Source organism: Delphinapterus leucas, chromosome 16, assembly GCF_059928025.1.
Source record: "Delphinapterus leucas isolate spDelLeu-1000000601 "Yukka" chromosome 16, BTC_Dleu_Yukka2, whole genome shotgun sequence".
Classification (NCBI taxonomy): domain Eukaryota; kingdom Metazoa; phylum Chordata; class Mammalia; order Artiodactyla; family Monodontidae; genus Delphinapterus; species Delphinapterus leucas.
Window position 1 is genome coordinate 84510325 of NC_143144.1, and position 17920 is coordinate 84528244.

Genomic DNA, 17920 nt, shown 5'->3' on the forward strand with positions numbered 1-17920 from the left:
TGAAATAATTACCGAAGGGCACGCCGCCTCCGTCTTTGTCAGAAAGACCGTAGTCTACCTGTCAGATCTGTTTTACTCTAAGAGAAAACCATAGTGTTTTACCACTGCAGACATTAAAATCTAACACGCTTGTTGCCTAGGTAAGGACAAACTTTTTAAAGGGGAAGTAAAATCCGAAAACCAATTGCCGTGCAGAGAGTGGGAAGCATGCGTGCTGGGTTGCAAGAAGCAGAAAGAGTTCCTTTTTACTTGGCTCACAATTCTTCAAGTTAGCATCAAAACTGAAGACACTACTTTCATTTCTAAGCGTGAAGCTCAGTTTGGAAGTATATTTTAAATCAATCTGTGCACAGTGGATTTCACTTAGGCGTGGGATTTGCCCCTCCCCCAACACTACTTGAAGAAAATGGGGGGAAAATCTTTAAAACAACAACAACATACCACCCAGCACAAAACCAGCCAGAGACTGCACAATGTCAAAAAGCAATGAAGCACTTTTCTGCACTTAATCACACGACTGATAGCCAATAGTTATCATCGGAAAAGTTGACCAAGACAGGTTAAATAATTTAATAAGGAACTGCTGGTAATTATGTTATTTACAAGGTATGACAGAGGGTGGAAAGGGACGAGAAGCTACCCCCAGAGCAATGGACGGGTTTGGGTGACCCCTGGAGCTCGGAGTTTGAATTATGGAGATGGGGGGCTGAGAGGTGAAGATGGACTAGAGGAGAACAAGGTGACTTTTCACCCCAACACATTTAACTTTTAAATCCAAATAAACGTCTCGTGTTACTAGACCATCACACTGGAAAGGAGGGAAAAAATGAGCTAATCAAGTCCAACCCAATGGGCTCTGGAAAGGAGTTAGTTGTCTTTGTTATAGAAAAAAAAAAATCAATGAAATGATTCCAAGCAGAGAGAGAACGGTTTAAAAATTTACAAGGGGGGAGACCCTGAGAATTTTGTCAAATATTAATTACCATAATTAATTAAGACAGAATTTGATTTCAATCACAAGCCATTTAATAAAGCATATATGTCCTGTTCTAATGACAAACTATTTTACCAATCACTTCATTTATTCCAATAAATATGGAATTCTCATTAGCATGTCAAGGAAACTAAATGAAAAACAAATACACCAGATCCATTTGTCAGTCTCCTAGTCTCTGAAACCCCAGGGCAGCCCCAGCTGAGCAGTGAAAACTAGTGTCGAGGCTTAAACTTTCTCACCTGTTTGGTCATTGAATCTATGAGGCGAACATACAGATCCTGCTCCGTTCTGACTCCTGCGAAGAAACAGGGACAGATTCTCATCAGGATTTTAGCAAGGGCACACGGGGGCACAGGAAGTCGGTAACCCGGGACTGCCACCTCCATGATGCAGCAAAAGTTAGGCATGCCCTTTAAAAGGCAGGAAAGAACCCCAATCACTTCTCATTTAAATTTTTTCTTTTCTTAATTAAGAACCTCAATACTCTTAGAGTTTGCATTTAAAGGTGCAAGAAATGTGCCTGGCTGAGAGCAGGCCTGGTCGCTGCTCCGGGTGGGCCATGTGCTGCTTTATTTTTGAAAACAGCACGAAATGGAAACTAAGTGAGAGTCTGAACTCTTTTCTAATGTCTCTCGAGGATTTTTTTAAAATCTCAGTGCACAGGAAGTAAGTTGTGCTCAGTGTACAGAGCTACCCCCGTTTCAATAATTAACATTAATTTGCAAAATTGAAAAAAGTCACTTAAAAGTGATGTTCTGCTGGCGCCCCGTATCGATCCCCTTTTTACTTTCTGCTTCGAGCCCGACCGGTTAATCATGTGAAGTGCCATCGACTTATTGATCGTTTATGTTTTGTTTTCCTTCTATGCCATGAGAAGATTTCGTGTTTACATCCATGTCATTTTAATCTCAAAATCTTTATGTCCTTTAGCCATCGCGGAAAGGGAGAGCGAGCCCGGCGGGGCGGGAAGGCAGGAGCAGCCGCCGCCACTTACCGTTGCTGTACAGCAACTGGAGTTTATAGTGGATGCCGTTGTTGGTTTTCTCGTTGTTGGGCTCCTGAAAGTAACGATAAATAATTGCATTTAGTGCGATCGGTGTCCGGCGCGGCCACCGCACTCGGTCCCCCTCCACGACCGAGGCCCCTTGGCCTCACGCATGGCAGGATTCCTAGCTCGGAGCAGCGCGGTGATGTCACTTTCCTGCTGGAAGGCCAGCGTTCTCCTCGCCCGGAGTAAGTCCGGGGGCGCAGAGAAGTTGCCCAGCCCTCGGCTGGCCCGGGCGGCCGCACGTGGCGGCGGCGGGGGGCGCCTCGCAGAGCGGTCCCCGCCGCCGAGGGGGCACTCGGGGCCACCGCGCTTGGGCACCGCCTGCCTCCCACTTCTAGAAAGATGGAGAGTGTGACTGTATGTTTGCACTTACTTTCTCTTTCTCCACAAAGTCCACAAAAGCAGTCCTTTCAATCTCCACCGGCTGCCCCTGCCTGTCGTAGAGCGCCAGCACGAAGTGGAAGAAATTGGATTTCCGGAGGTTGGAAGGCGGCTGCTTCTCGAAGTGCGCCCGCGCCAGCCCCACGCCGCTGCGGGAGGAAAGAGACAGCGGCCCGGTGAGGAGCGCGGCGCCGGCCGGCTGCGGGGACCCGGCGGGGCCGGGGCGCGCGGGGGCGGCCGGTACGTACCTCTGGGCGGCCGTGTTGGCGTCCACCACCCCCGCCGTGTGCATCCACGAGCGCACCGGGTTCATGCCGCTGCCCAGCGGCTCCTCCTTCATGGTCGTCCCCCCGCGCGGAATATTCTCCTGAATCCCAAACATGAAAACTGGTGGCGGCGGCCGCAGCTCCCGGCCGAAAGCGCTTCCGCAAGCAGCGGCGCTCGGGGCTCGGCGGCAGGCGGCTGCCCTGGCCGCGCTGGCCCTGCTCGGCGCCTGCGGTCCGGCCCGCCGCCGGCTTCAGCCCGTCCCGGGCAGGCGCGACATACACCGGCGGCCGGGCGCTCCGGACGGCCGGGGGCGCGGAGGCGGCTACACCGGCGGCGCTTCGGCAGAGCAGGACGCGGTGGCCGCGGCGGCGGCGGTTTTTGTTGTTGTTTTGCAGGCGCGCTCAACGTGGTGTCATCCTAGCCAGGCGGCGTCCGCGGCTGCAGGACACTGCGGGATCGCCCGCTTCTGGCGCGGCCCGCCTGCTCCAAAGACAAATAAACGGGGCAGTGAGTGCCGCGGCGCAGTCCCGGGCGCAGGCGGGGCGCGGCGGGGCCTGGAGCGGCGCGCGCAGCGGATGGAGGCGCACAAAACTCAGCCCTCTCTCCCCGAGGAATGGACCCTTTCCCGGGAGCCAAAACTCGAAGCCCCCGGGAGCGGCGCTGTCAGAGGGTGACGTCGGGGGGCGGCGCCTGCGCCATATATGGGAGCGGCCGCCCCTCGCCGCGCCCCTCGCCGCAGCCGCCGCCGCGCTCTCCGACTGACTGCCTGACGGCGCCGCGAGCCGGCCCGAGCCCCGCGAGCCCAGCGAGCCCTGCCGCCGCCGAGCGCCGCCGAGCGCCGCCGAGCGCCACCGAGCGCCGCCGCAGCCCCCAGCCACGCGCCGCGGCTCCTCGCGCCCACCCGCAGCCAAGGAAGTTACTACTCGCCCAAATAAGTCTTGAAATGAAACAAACAACCAGTGCACAACTGCAGCCTGGCCCCTTAATACCTCCTCCCGAAATCAGCCACACAGTCAAAACACCGTGGGGAGCAGGGGGTAAAATGCCGGGGCGCCCCCAGTTGCCCAAATGCTGGCACTAAATGCAAGGGGCCGCAGGTCGCCCTGGGATGGCCCAAAGGGAAAAGTGGTAGAAGCAGGCAGGCCGCAGGAAGGGAGCTGGAGGGGCAAGCAACGGACTGGGGGCTGGGGGCTGGGGCCTGGGGGCGAGGTGGGGGCGGGGAGCAGGGCTCCCCGGTCAAGGCGGGGCGCGCAGCTCAGCCTGTTTTCCAAGCAGACCTAAAGCGGCTGGGGGGGCCGGTCTGCCCCCGTCTGGGCCTTTCTGGGCGCGCGTGCTTTCCGCCCTGGCGGAGGCCACCGAGTGTCGGGCTGGGGACCCACGTCGGAGGCGGGCTCTGCCAGATGCTCTCTCTCTTTCCCGGTGGCCACGGGAGACCCCGTCCCCCGGCCTGTCCTTAGGCGCGGCGAGTGACAAAGGCGGCTCCGGGCTCTCTGGGTGGACAGGAAGCGCGCCCGGCCTCTGCGGCGACCCCGAGCCGGGTGTCCGGCTGCGCGCCCCGCGCGATGACCAGACCTCCCCGGCGCCAGCCGCTCTAAAAGCCGAGCAGACGCTGCGGGCGCCCGGGTCCTGCCCTCGGTGCCGCTGAGCCCGAGTGAGCGCGCGGCGCGCGGCTTCCAGACCTGGTTTCCAGGAATCTGGAGGGCAGCTGGGTGCGGGTAGCGCGTGGGCCCGGCGGCCGAGCTCCTGCAGGCAGCCGGGACTCGGCGCCCAGGCGCACTGCCCGCCCAAAGGACGTCTGCGCGACACGGAGCGGAGGCCCAGGGGACGACCAGGAGCTGTCCCGGCACTTCCCTGCCGAGAGAATTCAGGCCCTTTTGATTAAAACAAACAGAAAATTAAAAAAACAGGTTTCAGGGTGCAGTGTGTCGCAGGACAGCCTCTTCACGCCCGGTCTGGGGCAGCACTCGTTTTTTTTTTTCTTTCATGAATTGGCAGTGTGTGTGTGTTAATATTTTAATTAATCGGGAAAATCAAAGTCCGATTTACGTTATCTGGGGACCCCCAAGCCTCTTGGAAGGGGTGAGAAAAAAAAGCAGTGCTGGAAAGCAATCTATTTTGCTGGTGTTGGGGGTTAATGACTATTGCCAAAGATAAGTGAATTATCACAGCTGTTGCGCCAGTCCCATCTCAAAATCCATTCCGGTGCCGGCCGTCTAATTAAATACGTAAGTATAATAAAATCATATTTTATGACTATTTGAGGGTAATGAGATTAGTCTTTAGAAGCGATCGCCACATATTAAAGATGCCACTGTCTATAGAATGTTAATAACCTTAAATCAAAGTGTATGGAAACTATTCACGATAAATTAAATGAAAATTTCTGTATTCCTAATAAGCCCAGTGCTTTCCACCCACAGCCGACCCAGTGGAAGAGGGAACACTTTCCTCGTGGAGGGACAACGCAAAATAAAGTTAGTCAACAGTGGAGGGAGAAATCGCTTTGTCTCTGCGTATTTAGCTGCTTCTGGGGCTCACCGCAAGGCGAGCGACCAGGCAAGCGTTATTGTCAGATTATGCAAAGTGCCTTTTCGGAAAAGATGAAGTTGGAAAGGGGAAACAATGTTCCCTTTGTAGCACACTTCCTAAAATGCCCAAGCCCACGCTGGAGGTACCCCCTTCCTTGCTCTAACGAAAGTATCATGCTTAAAATCATTTACAGTATCTTTAATTCAGATTACACGCGCCAAGGCGATTTAAATCTGATTACCAAATTAGAAGGTTTTAAAACAAATCCTTCTAAATCTGATACTGTTGACTAAAGAGGGAAAAAAAGTTCTATAAGCCCATCACATAAGGTAACGATCCTGCCCCAGAAAGAAAAGGGGTTTTAAACCTTTTTGACAACAAATGCAGCTGCCCCACTATTTTGGATGATATTAAGCGAAAATGAATGCAAATCTGTGTTCAGCAGCCATCTGGCCCGAAATGGGGGAATCAGCTGCTCTCACAACAGGCTCGGAGGCTGAATCCATTTCAGCTCATTTTCTAGATCATCTGGTCCCGCACCCAAAGCGTGGAAAATACGGTCTTTATCATTCACCAACTTTATCTTTTTTGTCACTCCACTGCTGGCTCCGAGCTGCGGGCACAAGGACTCGCCAGCCGGGCAGGGTCTCCACACGGGCCTGCTGGGGAGCGGCCTGGCAGGGCAGCCCCTCAGCCCCCACACCTCACCCCACCCCAGATTTTCCCCTTGACGGGGCGGGAGCGGCAGCGGAGAGGGGCGAGGGGCCCAGCGCCCAGGCCGGGGACGGCGGAGGGGGCCGCAGGTCAATTCCTGGATGTGCAGAGAGATGCTGGGAGCGCATCCCCGCGCCCGCCGCCTCTAGCAGGAGTCCTGCCCCCGCCCCTCTCGCTCTCTGGGGATCTAGGGGAGCCCAGTACCCAGGCGGGGAAAGCCGAGGGGGGGAGGGTGCCGGCTGACTGTTTGGAAGTTGAGCAGGCCCGCCGCGACCGCTGGTCCAGCCTCCGCGCACAGACCGCTCCCAGGGGCCAGACAGACGCCCAGGGGCCGGGCCGGGCGGGGCCTGACCTTCGCTGGAAACCTCGCGGGCCGCGACGGCGGCGACGACAGCTCAGGGCGCCGCGCTCAACGCGATTTGCACGGGTGGCCCTCGCGCCACTGCCTCCTCCTCCTCCCCCTCGGAGGTTGGGAAGTATTCCTTTTGTGCGGATTTACGGGGAGAGGCTTCAATGAGCCCCCTCGCATTTGCATTTAAATAGCGGCATCAAGCGCTTCGCGTGCCACACACCAGTGGGCTCCCAGATGTCACGCCGGAGTCAGTCAGATGGCCAGTGCCCAGCTGTCCTCCCCACGTCGTGCCGGAGCAGGCAGTGACCTTAAAGAGACAGCGCCCGCAGCCCCTGGAGCCCCGCTCGGGGAGCGGCGTGCAGGGCGCAGGGCCGCGGCCGCGCTTGGCCACTGACCTGCGGCACCACCCGAGGCTGGGCCGGGCGGTACAAACGCGCAGCGCCCGCGCCCAGGCCCAGCCCGGCCTCCCTGCCGGCCGCGCAGTGTCCAGGCCGCCGCGCGCACCAATACCCCCGCCCGCGCCCACTACCCACCCACGGGAGGAGGGGAGGGCTGCTCCGCGCGCGCCAGGCGTTGAACTTCCCCCTCGCGCCTCCCAGTCACGGGTCCTCCACTGCCGCGTGGTGCAAGGCCTGGAGAGCGGGAGTCGGGCTGGTGCCGGCCTCCGAGCCATCCAGAAACTTCGGCCAAGTTGGGGTCCCAGGACGCAAGGCCGGCCGCGGCGTCAGCGCCGGCCCAACGCCCAGAGCGCTCTGTGAATGCCCCTTCCTGCCCGCGGCCGAGCCCCAGGAGCCAGCCGCCCTCTCTCCCAGCCTTCCGAAGAGTAATAAACTGCATTTCCGGCGTTGAGAAGCCCGGGCCGGGGGTTCCTGGAAGCCAACCCCCAGGAGGCATCCGGGGTGCGCGAGCGCGGCCGGGTGCGGCTCCCTCGTAGCGCCAGTGTCCTCAGGCCCAGGCTGCGCGGCCATGTCCCTCAGAGCCCTCGGGAAAGGGTGGGAGCCAACGCGCCGAAGGCCAGCGGTTCGCTTTCCCGCCGCCAGTGCTGGGTTGCAGGCGCGGCCCGCCCCACGTCCTCCGCGCCCAGGGGTCACGCTCAGACAGCGCCGGTGACCCGGCCTCCAGCCCGGCTCCGGCCCCGACTCTGGGCCCGGCGCCGCGCACAGGCACGGCTCGGGAAAAGAACCCGAAAGCGGAGGGCCAGACTGACCTTGGGCCCCGGCGAGAAGGAGGTCGCAGGGGCTGGGGGAGCCGGAGAATAGAGTAATCCCGGGAGGGCGCACCTAGAAAGTCCCGTGAACTGTGGGGTGGGGTGGAACAGCCAGGCACTCGCAAACCCTGCCCCTCGGGGGTCAGTGACGCGGCCACTGAGCGCGCCCGGGCTTTGCCTTGCGCCGCGGGGGCACACTCGCCCGTGGGCCTGGGGAGACCGGGGAAGCCAGGGCTCCGCACTCAGGCCACCCCAACCCGTTAAGCTGCGTACCAAGGGGGCCGGGCCAGAGTCTGGGGAGTTTTCCAGGCCCAGAGAACGCGCCTTCGCTCTCTCAATACAGAGACGGAAGCTGCGGGGCCCTCAGGAGGCCTGTGGCGACGGAATCCAAGCCGGGACGCGCGTCCCGCCTGCCCTCAGAGGCAATCAACTGGGCATCTCGCCCTGGACACACGGGGCGCTTCTACGGGCTCCTCTCCCCTGCGCTGGAAGGCGGGAGGCCTGGCTGGATTCACAGCGAAAAAGAGAGCACCGAAGGGTCTCAGACCCCTGTTCTCTGCACCGCCGCCCCCCCCTCAACACCGGTCACTCTGTAGGCCCAACCCTGAGTACCGAAAAGGGCTCAATTCTCCAAGTGAGAACGTGCAGGCGCCTCCTGCCAAGGCGGCCAAGTTTGATAAACAGCGCCTCCTGGGGTGAGGAGAGCGGAGTGCCGCAGCGCAGCCGAGAGCCGAGCCGCCCAGGCTCCCACCCACCCCCGGGCAGGTGGCCGCCGCGGCTCCCCGCCCGGCTTCACCAGCTGGGCCGCGGCTTCTGCGCGTCGGGCGCACCTAGGCCTCGCTGACCCCGTGACCTCAGGAGCGCGAAGAAACGTCCACCCGCCGCCCGGTCCTAATTGCCGCTCACGTATGTTTGCAAGAGTCAGGCCGAGCCGGGCACCGGGAACAAGGCCCAGGCGGCGAACACCGCGCTCACGCCCTTGTTGGAGAGAAGCGCGCGCTCCAAGTGCCCGGCCCTGTGGGGGGCAGCGGACGCCACCGGAACGCGCTCGACCGTCTCCTTGGAAAACCTAGCTCCAAGCGGGGCCGAAAATGCCGGGGCGCACCTCGGCTCCTGCAGCGTGCGAAATTAGAAAGGAAACAGTTAATTACTGTCTCCTTGTCCTAACTTTTCTCTGGTCCTTTCAGTTACTTTGTCTAACCCCATATTCTGAGTCAGCCCTGGGAGCTCTTCAACCAGAGCGAGAATCCAAAATCAAACACTCGCCTTCTGCCAGCCGGGCTTCTCCCAGTGCACCTTGCAACCTTAAAGGTTGCCTCTCCGCAACAAGCTCGGAAGGCGCACCGGTGCTGGGAAAGACAGCTGAAGCGTGGCGGGGTCCCTCGGATCCGAAAAAGCACAGTGGTTTCGCAACGAGCTGGGATTTCCCGAGCTGCGTTCAGCGGCGCCCCAAGGCAGTCGGGCAGGCTGAGCCAGAGCCGGCGCCCCGGACGCGGGTTCCGCGCGCGCACGCCCGCCCCCGCCAGTTTACAAAGCAAACTTTCCCCAGAGTAGCTTCTACATGGAACGGCGCGCGAAGTACGCCAATCAACACCTAATCACACCCAAACTGTAGAAACACGGATCGATCAGATAATTTCAAATATTATAATTGGCTTTAATTAAACACACTGCGTTCTAATTAACTCTGAAATTTTAGCATGCTTTGGGACACTGGTGTCTGATTTGATATTGTCAGTCCAGATGTCCTAATAAAATTCAATCCTCCACTCAAGACTTCAATATTCACTAAGAACAAAATGCAAATTAAATGCAAAACCTAAAGTATCGCCAGAGGTATAATCAAGAAAGGTGTCTCAAAACTTCTCACTTTTTATTACGCAGTAGTTTAAAAATGCAGATTACACCCTAACAAGACCTCTCCGGTACACCATAAATCTTAACTCTTTCCTGGACGGGGATGGAGTGCCCTGCCACTGGCTTAAAGGTAAAGGAGGGGGAGAGCCAGATCCCATGATGGAACTGAACAACCTCCTGTGGAAGAAAACGGAGCGCAAAAGTTTGCCAGTGAGATTCTGGTTTGAAACACGGGTTTGCCAACCCGGGCAAAGGAGTTGGGGTGGTAGAGAGCCAAGGGGTGGAGGTGAACGGGATGGCACGGGACTGACGCCCTCCTCTGCCGCCACCTTCGCCCACTCCTTGGCCACACCTTAAAGGAGCGTGTACACATCCCTTCTCCTGCGCAAAGGTGGGGAGGTGGGTGACCGCGGCCGGGCCCGGTCAGTCCGCTCGCGTAATTATCTCAGTGCCGGGACCGGGAGGACGAGGCTGGGAGGGAAGGAAGAGCACACTGCCCTTGGACAGAAATGTGTCAAGCCCTCCTCCTTTCCCTCTTGCACAAATCCTTTCGCCACATTCTCCCGAATTCTAAGGGATCCGAGCCAGCGGACGGGGTCCAGCGGCACGCGGCGTCGGGACGGCCTCTCCTGGGAAGCCCGGCGCAGGCCACACCGGGGGTGCGCCTCTGGCGACACGTTTAGCCGCGACTTGATTCTTTACCAATGCGGGGGTCTGCTAAATTTACAGTCCAGAATGAGCCCCGTTAAAAGGAAGCTATTCTCACATTAAAAATGTGTATGTTTTCCATACTAATGGAGTCACTTAAAGCTGTTGCTAATTTAACTTTTTAAAAAGGCCACACTGGAAATTTGCATTTTCTTTAGGATATTGAAATGAAGAGAAAACTGCTGGGCGGCGAGGCTGCCCAGGGCATAGCTGGGGGCCATGCAGATATAAAAACAGATAAAGAAAAGAAGAAAGAAAGAAACCCGCTTCCCTTCTAGACTATTAATAAGCAATTTGTCCCGCTGAAATTTACATTGCAAAGAGCAGTGCACAGGCTGCCACGGCGGCGGAGCGGGCTCGGGCGGCGCATCCCGCGCGGGGTGCGGGCGGCCTCTGGGCAGTCCGGGCCGCCCTCGGGAGTGATCGGTGCGCAGCTTTGAACTTGGTGTCCTTGCCGACGCATGGCCGACCCTCGCCCGCACCCAGGCGTATCTGCACCCCAGTGCCCCGCCTGGGCCGAGCGCCCGGAGAGCCGGCACTGGAGCTGCGCGGTCACCACCAGGGGGCCGCAGCCAGTTGGGGTCTCTCCCGGGGAGCCCCTAGGCTCCCACGGACATCCCAGACTCACTGACCCCCATCCGCCCCGCAACACTGCCCCGGCCTTAAATTAAAAATGCCAACAATACGCTTAATATTTTTCCCGCTGAGCCGTGCGGCCCTGGTCCAGGCCCACTGCCGGTGCGGAGCCTCGCGCTCGGCGCCCGCCCCGCGCCCCCGCCAGCTCCCCCGCCCGCGCGCGGCCCGGCGGAGCGCAGCTCCGGAGCCTAGCGTGGGACCAGGGCGCCATCTACGGGCGCCGCGCGGCTCCGGGCGCCGCCGCCTCCTCCCTCTCCCCTTCCGGAACCCGCTCCTCCTCCCGCAGCCGCCGCCCGCGCTCGCCCCGCGTCCGCACAGCGACGCTGCCACTTACCACAATTGCAAGGCCCTCCCCGTGCCATTTTGCTTATGAAACATTGCTAGATAGTCGAACTTTTAAGCGCTGTATTAAAACTTTCGAAATGAAGGCGCTCTCCTGCTTGCAATTTTGGGGCACAAGGTTAAAAGACATGAAATGCAAAGATAATGCAATTTGTTAGTCCAACTCTGCGATTTGAGACTTGATGTCCCCAAAGACCCGGCGAGCTTTTCGCCTTTATTTTTATTAAAACATCAATCTACGCTGGAGCTGGGTGAACTCGGTTTCACCTGGAGAACATAGAATTCTCCGTACCAGAGAAATAAGCACCTTTCATAAATCAGCGGTACTCCTGACACATCGATCAATTTTTGGTTGTTAATCCGAAAGGAGGAGTTTTAATTGCTTCCTGCGTTCTCGTCCAGGCATCTCAGCGTTTCGAGCCCTCCCTCCTGCCCTCCAGGGATCTCACTTCGTATTGGGGGGAGGGGCGGGGATTGAAAAGTCCTGGGTCGTTCCACTAAATCCCAGAACCCCCAATCTCTGCCCGCGCCCGTGCGCGCCTCCCCCGCGCCGAGGGCGCTCTGCACGCGCTCACCTCTCAGCAGCCCAGCCAGGAAGGCCTCGAGGAGAGGCCACCCGGAGCCCGCGAGGCCGCCCAGGCGTGCTCGCCAGCCGCCAAGACGCTGCCAGGGCCCGGCGCAAAAGTTCACTGCGAGGCCAGGCCCGAAGTGCCGCCCACGGTCCCGGGCTCCCGCATCCCCAAGCCCCGACCCGCGCTCCCGCAGGCGAGGAGAGCGCATCCCGGCTCGGGGACCCCTCAGTGCGCGCAGCCCGGGCCCCCCCCCATTCCGCCCAGCGCCCGACCCGCGACGCGCGAAGTTCAACTTTGAGGGCCCGCGGCCTCCGGTGGGCCGCGGGCCGGGGCGGGGACCACCCCCCGCGACGGGATCGCGAGCAGCCACCACGCGCTTACCTGCGCCGCTCATTCGACGGGAGTCGCGGGGCGCCCTGGCCGCGAGGTAACAGCGGCGCAGGCTTTGGGCCGGGAGGGTGTGCTGCCCGGCGCCTGCCCACCTTCCCACCTCCCGCCCTCCCTGGAGAGCCCACGGGCCGGGCCGCGAGCGCACCAGTGCGCACGCGCCGCGCCGTCTTCCACCGCGGGAGGCGGCGGCGCGGTGGGCGCTGTGGGCGCGGTGGGTGGGCGGGCGGGCGAGAAGGTACCCGCGGGCGCCCGGCAGCCTGCCCGCCGCCGTGCCCCGGGGCCGCAGCTGCACCCCGCGCTGGCCGCGGGCGGGGGAGGACTTGCGGGGCATCCTCTGGCCGGACGCGGGGTTCTCCGTGGGGAGGCCCTTTTGCCAGGACCTGAGCCATGCTCCTTCCTCTGAGGGCCTGAGGGCGTTCGCAACCTGCTTTGGACAAGACAGCGCGCCAGGCCCCGGACGGGACGGCACGGCCGGTACACCTGTCCGGAAGGGGGTCCCAAGCCCGGGAGGCCTGAAGCCGTCGGTGTGGATGCGTGCACCCTCGCAACCTGAAGATGCCCCGCGCCTTTTTGGTAATGTTGGGGAGGGGGCCGCTTCCTTGGAGACTAGATGCTACTAAGCTAGTGAGAAACACTCTTCGCCCGGAGGTCTCAGTGAAATGGGGGAGGGAAGAGATCTCCCACAAACAGGAGCGGGACCAGGATTCTCCCCTGAGAATTTGTTTGCAGGTGGCTTTAGCCACCTGGCCCGCTCCAAGCGGAGCTCTGCGCTCGGGGCGTCGTCAGCTCACGCGCCTCCGCAGCTCTTGGAGAACGAGGCCAGGCAGCCCTGACCACGCTACCCCTGCCTTTGGTGTCACCTGGCAAATGACCAGATGTGGAACCTTTGCCATAAGCATCTGGAGCTGCTCTGTAGGAAAGAAAGGGCGTCAGGAGCTCTGGCATCCCGCACCCTCTGATTGACGCTGGGCCTGGCGGGAGCTGACCGGGCCTGCCCTCCCTACCCCCTTCTGCTCAGTTTTCTAATACCTCCCTTTGACGAAAGCCTGGGGCTATCTCCTACCGATTCTTATCTACATGCTTTCTTAAAACCTAAGTGCGATGCAGATACCTAAACAAATACAACTTTCGTATCACCAAGGTTTGTTTCAGAAAGCACCAGTGTGTTGTAATGTGACCCTCACCCTCCACCTTCTTGGTTTTTCTCCCCTGTTTCTGGCTCCTAGACTTGTTTTGTACTCTTTATTTCAGCCTTTTACAGTGAAAGTTGAATGTGCTGAATCATGAAATCTTACCGGAAGGAGAAAGTTATTTTTGGCCATTTATTTAGTAAAAGGCACTCTAGAGAATGCAACCCAGAAATGTACTTTATTATGATAGCTTAATGTAAGAAAAGAACTAAATAACGAATATTTCCCCCTTGTCATCTTCACTTGGGAATCATTTTTAATGTGAGCCAGCATGAAACTATTTAAGCAGTATGCAGTATTTTAGGACATAAAATTACCCATGTTTTTAAAAGCAGCTCACATGTATTGGATGTTATGTGCCAGCACCCCAAGATAGGCACATGCACAGAAAAGACGGAGGACATGTCCTGGTCACACTGCCAGGAGGCTGCGACTCCAGCCCCAGCGCTGGACTCCAGAGCTCTGGTCCTTACAAGGTGCAGCCACGTGTGCCTTCAGAGGCAAAGGGGGAAGCGCGGGGGGGGGGGTCCAATGTCTTGAAATCACTTTGCATGCATGGAGCCTTGAAACTGCCTCTGCTCAGTTTGGTCAGGTCGGCTGTGGAATGATGGGGGTGGGGTGCTGACAGGGGGGCGCTGAAGGGAGGGGTTCCATCCTCTAGTGATGGCTTGGTGACCCTTTGCTGTCCAACCTTCCTTCTTGCTGTTTAACCCCAAGTTCCCACACCACGCCCTACAGTCTTGCCTGCTCCCGTCCCCCAAAGGCTGCTGTCGCCAGGGTTCCTTCTCCGAATGTGCCCGTGAGCCTCTGCCGCCCTGCAGGTGCCCACTGCTCTGTGGCACCTCTCTCCTCCTGAGCCACCGCTCGACTAAGGAGCCTGGGCTCACCCTTGGTAGGTCCTCAAGGGAGATATATATGTGTGTATACATATATATATATATGTACATATATACGAATATATATATACATGAATGAGGAATGGATGGAGAACATTTAGCCACGTAGGTAGTGATTCAGGGGTCAGGGGCCTGGGAGAGGAATGGTGTAGGTCTGGTGGGTGCGTGAGGGAAATGACATGATCTGATGGGGTGCTTGGAGCAAACCTGTCATTTTTATGGAGAGAAACTCAGAGAGCTCAGCCGTTGAGAGGAGGCCCCCCATGGCCTCATTTTTACACACCAGTATTGGCAGAGAGGTATCCTTGAGTAGAAGCCATTGACTTTCTCTGTGCCTCGCTTACTGGATACAGTGACTGCTGCCCCTCCACTGCCCTCCCTTCCCCCCACCCCCAAACATTCATGTAGGCCAGGCTCAGCTGTGTGTGAGGTGTGGTGAGGAAGCCCTGCCCGCATGCAGCGGGAGATGTAGTGTCACAGCCGGACACGCGAAAGAAACAGGAAACAGCTTGGTGATGTTTGCATTGGGAAAGCCTTCCATGGATCTCACAGGTTAAGCCCAGTTCTCTCAGCCACATAAAAATCAGCATCCATTTCATCTGTCACGGTCCACATCTGTGTGCTCTCATTGGCCACTGTACCTGGAAACATAAATTCACAAACATCAATATTCAAACCTGTATCAATATTTACTTGAATCGTTTTACCCGTAACAAGCACTGTGCCTAGTGGCCACGACTAAGCAGCTAACATTGCGAGTGTGAGGATTGCAGGTGGGGACTTAGCTGCCCCCAAATAGCACAGGCTAGTCCAAGGTGCTGGAGGTGCAGGGGCCCCGTCACGGCAACTTGGCCGAGGTGAAACTCGGCCACTGAACCCAGAAGTCAGAACTTGATCGTGGGCATTTTCAGAGCACAAATAGTTTCAGGGATTGTTTGTTTTATTTGCAGGTCTCTCATTCTGGTGTGAAACGTGTCTCTACATGGATTTCTCCTACGAGAAGCTCCTGGAGTCAGGACCGTCCCCGTCTTCTGGTTTATTAGTTCTTAGCACAGAGCTGGCACAACGAGGGGGCTCAGCAAATACTTCCTGAATTAATACAGATGTGATTCTGTTTTAGAGACTCTGTATCATGGGAAGATTCAAACACACCCACACCTTGATAGAATGGAAGATGGAAACCGCTCTCCAGCTCAGAACATTGCTGTTCGTCCATCTCTCTTCCCGTCCTGCAGGGGAAAAAAAATATGTTAGTTAAAACGGCACCTGACTTGGTCAAATATGCCATGATGCTTGAGGACACCTTTGCTCTTGCCTCCCACTGGAGTAACCTGGGCGAGAGTAACAAAGAAAACAACAACACACTGTCCACGTCGGACAGCCATTAAAAGGGCCCCTTGTGGGAGGTGGGGGGAGGGGAAGTGAGGACCCTCACGGTCGAGTCCCGCCTGGGAAGCAGTGAACAACCGCCCACAGGGCTATAAGCCAGGCCAGGGATGATGGGAACTGGCTTCCCAATGCCCTTCCTGCCTGGGATGTTGATTTCACATTGAGACCCACTCCTCCAAATTGTGGAGATGGACTTGGGGCTCTCGGGGCAGAAGACTTGCCCAAGGGACTTGTGAACGGAAGCAATCAGATGCCCCTTCCCAAGACATCTCTGCCCCTACCTGGCCCTCCACTGTCGGAGTCTAAAGGAACACGATGGATGCTTCTGTCTTAAAATCATTCCTGGGGAAATCCCAGGGTGGGAAGCCCTCTGACCAGGAGGCGAAGTTTTCAGTGAAAGGTGTGAGGACGGCAGAGGGTTCCCTCATCAGCTGTCCCGACCCCGCAAGCTCTGGGGCCACCAGAAATGCAGCCGTGGGGTGAGAGGTCGCACTCAGAGATGGAAAGTTGGAGCAAGGAAGTGGCAGCTGCCCTCCCAGGGACTGAGCAGGTCTGAATCACAGAATCCCGTCAAGCCCACAGTAAAGAGCACCCTTTTGCCTTGTGGTGGAACAAAGGAATCATGTACAAGTGCGAGGGCACCTGCCCGGTAGCTTGGGGCTGGCAGGGTGTCTCGGCTGGCCTTGGCCATGGGGCGTGGTAATTATAAATTACAAGGTATTGAGTAGAGTTCCCTGTGCTGTACAGTAGGTCCTTGTTGCTCATCTATTTTATATATAGTCATGTGTATCTGTTAATCTCAAACTCCTAATTTATCCCTCCCCCGCTTTCCCCTTTGGTAACCATAAGTTCACTTTCTATATCTGTGAGCCTGTTTCTGTTTTGTAAATAGCTTCATTTGTGTCATGTTTTAGATTCCACACATAAGTGATATCGTGATATTTGTCTTTATCTGTCTGACTTACTTCACTTGGTATGACAATCTCTAGGTGCATTCATGTTGCTGCAAATTTCACTCTTTCTTTATGGCTGAGTAATATTCCATAGTGTGTATATGTATGTATATACTACATCTTCTTTATCCATTCATCTGTTGATGGACACTTAGGCTGCTTCCATAACCTGGCTATTGTAAACAGTGCTGCAGTGAACATTGGGGTGCATGTGTCTTTTCAAATTAGAGTTTTCATTTTTTCCAGGAGTGGGATTGCTGGGTCATATGATAATTCTATTTTTAGTTTTTTAAGGAACCTCCATACTGTTCTGCATAGTGGCTGCACCAATTTACATTCCCACCGACGGTGTAAGAAGGTTCCCGTTTCTACACACCCTCCCCAGCATTTACTAGAGAAGACCTCTTACTAAAATCCAGGGTCTCCACTGTGCATATTCTAGGACGGGGCGACTGCCAAGGAGCAACACACAGGCAAGGAGACCCCTGCATGTGATCACAGCAGACATAAACCTGAGGATATTTTCTATGCACACACTAACCATTTTGCTTGTCTACTAAGAGTTATCTCCTCAACCTGAAACAATGTATTTTTGTACCGCAAATTCTACTAAAGAGAAAACAAGCCATTTTTAAAAATGTAAATCGTAACAGTTCTTTGCATTTAACTTTCAGAAGAGATTCCTAATGAATTCTTTCCAACCCTGCGTTCTAATCTCTGATCCAGTGCTGACAGGTGTGAGATAATACGGAAGTCCACTCCTCAGCCAGCTGGCCATGGCACAGCCCTGGTGCAGGGCTGGAATTCTAAAGACGTCCCCGAGATTTCTGTCCTCTGGTTGTTCAATCAAACCATAATCCAGGTACTGCTGGGAAGGAACTTGGCAGATGGAATTAAGGTTACCAGTCAGCCGACTTTAAAATTGGGAGATTATCCTGGACTCTCTGGACATGAGCCCTTAAGAGCAGATGAGGAAGGGAGAAGAGTCAGTGAGATGTAGCAGGAAAGGGAGCCAGAGGAGAGGCCAGAGAGAGTCAAAGCATGAGAGAAACTGGGCCTGCCATTGTCGGAGGGGCCACACAGAAAGCACAAGGAGGACACAGGCAGCCGCTATGAACAAAGACTGGACCCAGCTGTCAGCCAGCAAGGAAACAGGACTTCAGTCCTACAACCACAGGAACCGAATTTAGCCAAAGATCAGAATCATCTTGGATGAGGACCCCAAGCTCCCGATGAGAACACAGCCAGGCTGACAGCTTGATTTCAGCCTTGCAAGACCCCCAGCAGAGGACCCAACTGAGACCATCCAGGCAGCTGACCTTCAGAACTATAAGACGGTGAATGGTGCTGTTTTAAGCCACCAAACTGGTGGCAATTTGTTACCCCAACAACAGACAATGAAAACACCCACCTTTGAAGCCTGGAGGCAGATGCTCCTTGCTTACACTGTGTTTCAGTCAGTTGTTGCCATGGTAATGCTGCTAACAGACCT

At 56.8% G+C, this 17920-nt stretch overlaps 2 protein-coding genes across 2 annotated transcripts in view; both read right to left on the bottom strand.

Moving 5' to 3' along the window:
* Positions 1-3370, bottom strand: part of EBF3 (EBF transcription factor 3) — a 118053-nt gene extending 114683 nt beyond the window's left edge. Inside the window, exons 1-4 of the mRNA XM_089898364.1 lie at positions 2675-3370; positions 2419-2575; positions 1992-2055; positions 1237-1292 (exon numbers count right to left, since the gene is read on the bottom strand). Of these exons, the coding sequence (XP_089754490.1) occupies positions 1237-1292; positions 1992-2055; positions 2419-2575; positions 2675-2808 (411 nt within the window). The 5' untranslated portion in view covers positions 2809-3370. The remainder of the gene's footprint in view (positions 1-1236; positions 1293-1991; positions 2056-2418; positions 2576-2674) is intronic.
* A 9931-nt stretch (positions 3371-13301) lies between these two features.
* Positions 13302-17920, bottom strand: part of C16H10orf143 (chromosome 16 C10orf143 homolog) — a 116896-nt gene continuing 112277 nt past the window's right edge. The window contains exons 8-9 of the mRNA XM_022568438.3: positions 15245-15315; positions 13302-14727 (exon numbers count right to left, since the gene is read on the bottom strand). Of these exons, the coding sequence (XP_022424146.2) occupies positions 14689-14727; positions 15245-15315 (110 nt within the window). The 3' untranslated portion in view covers positions 13302-14688. The remainder of the gene's footprint in view (positions 14728-15244; positions 15316-17920) is intronic.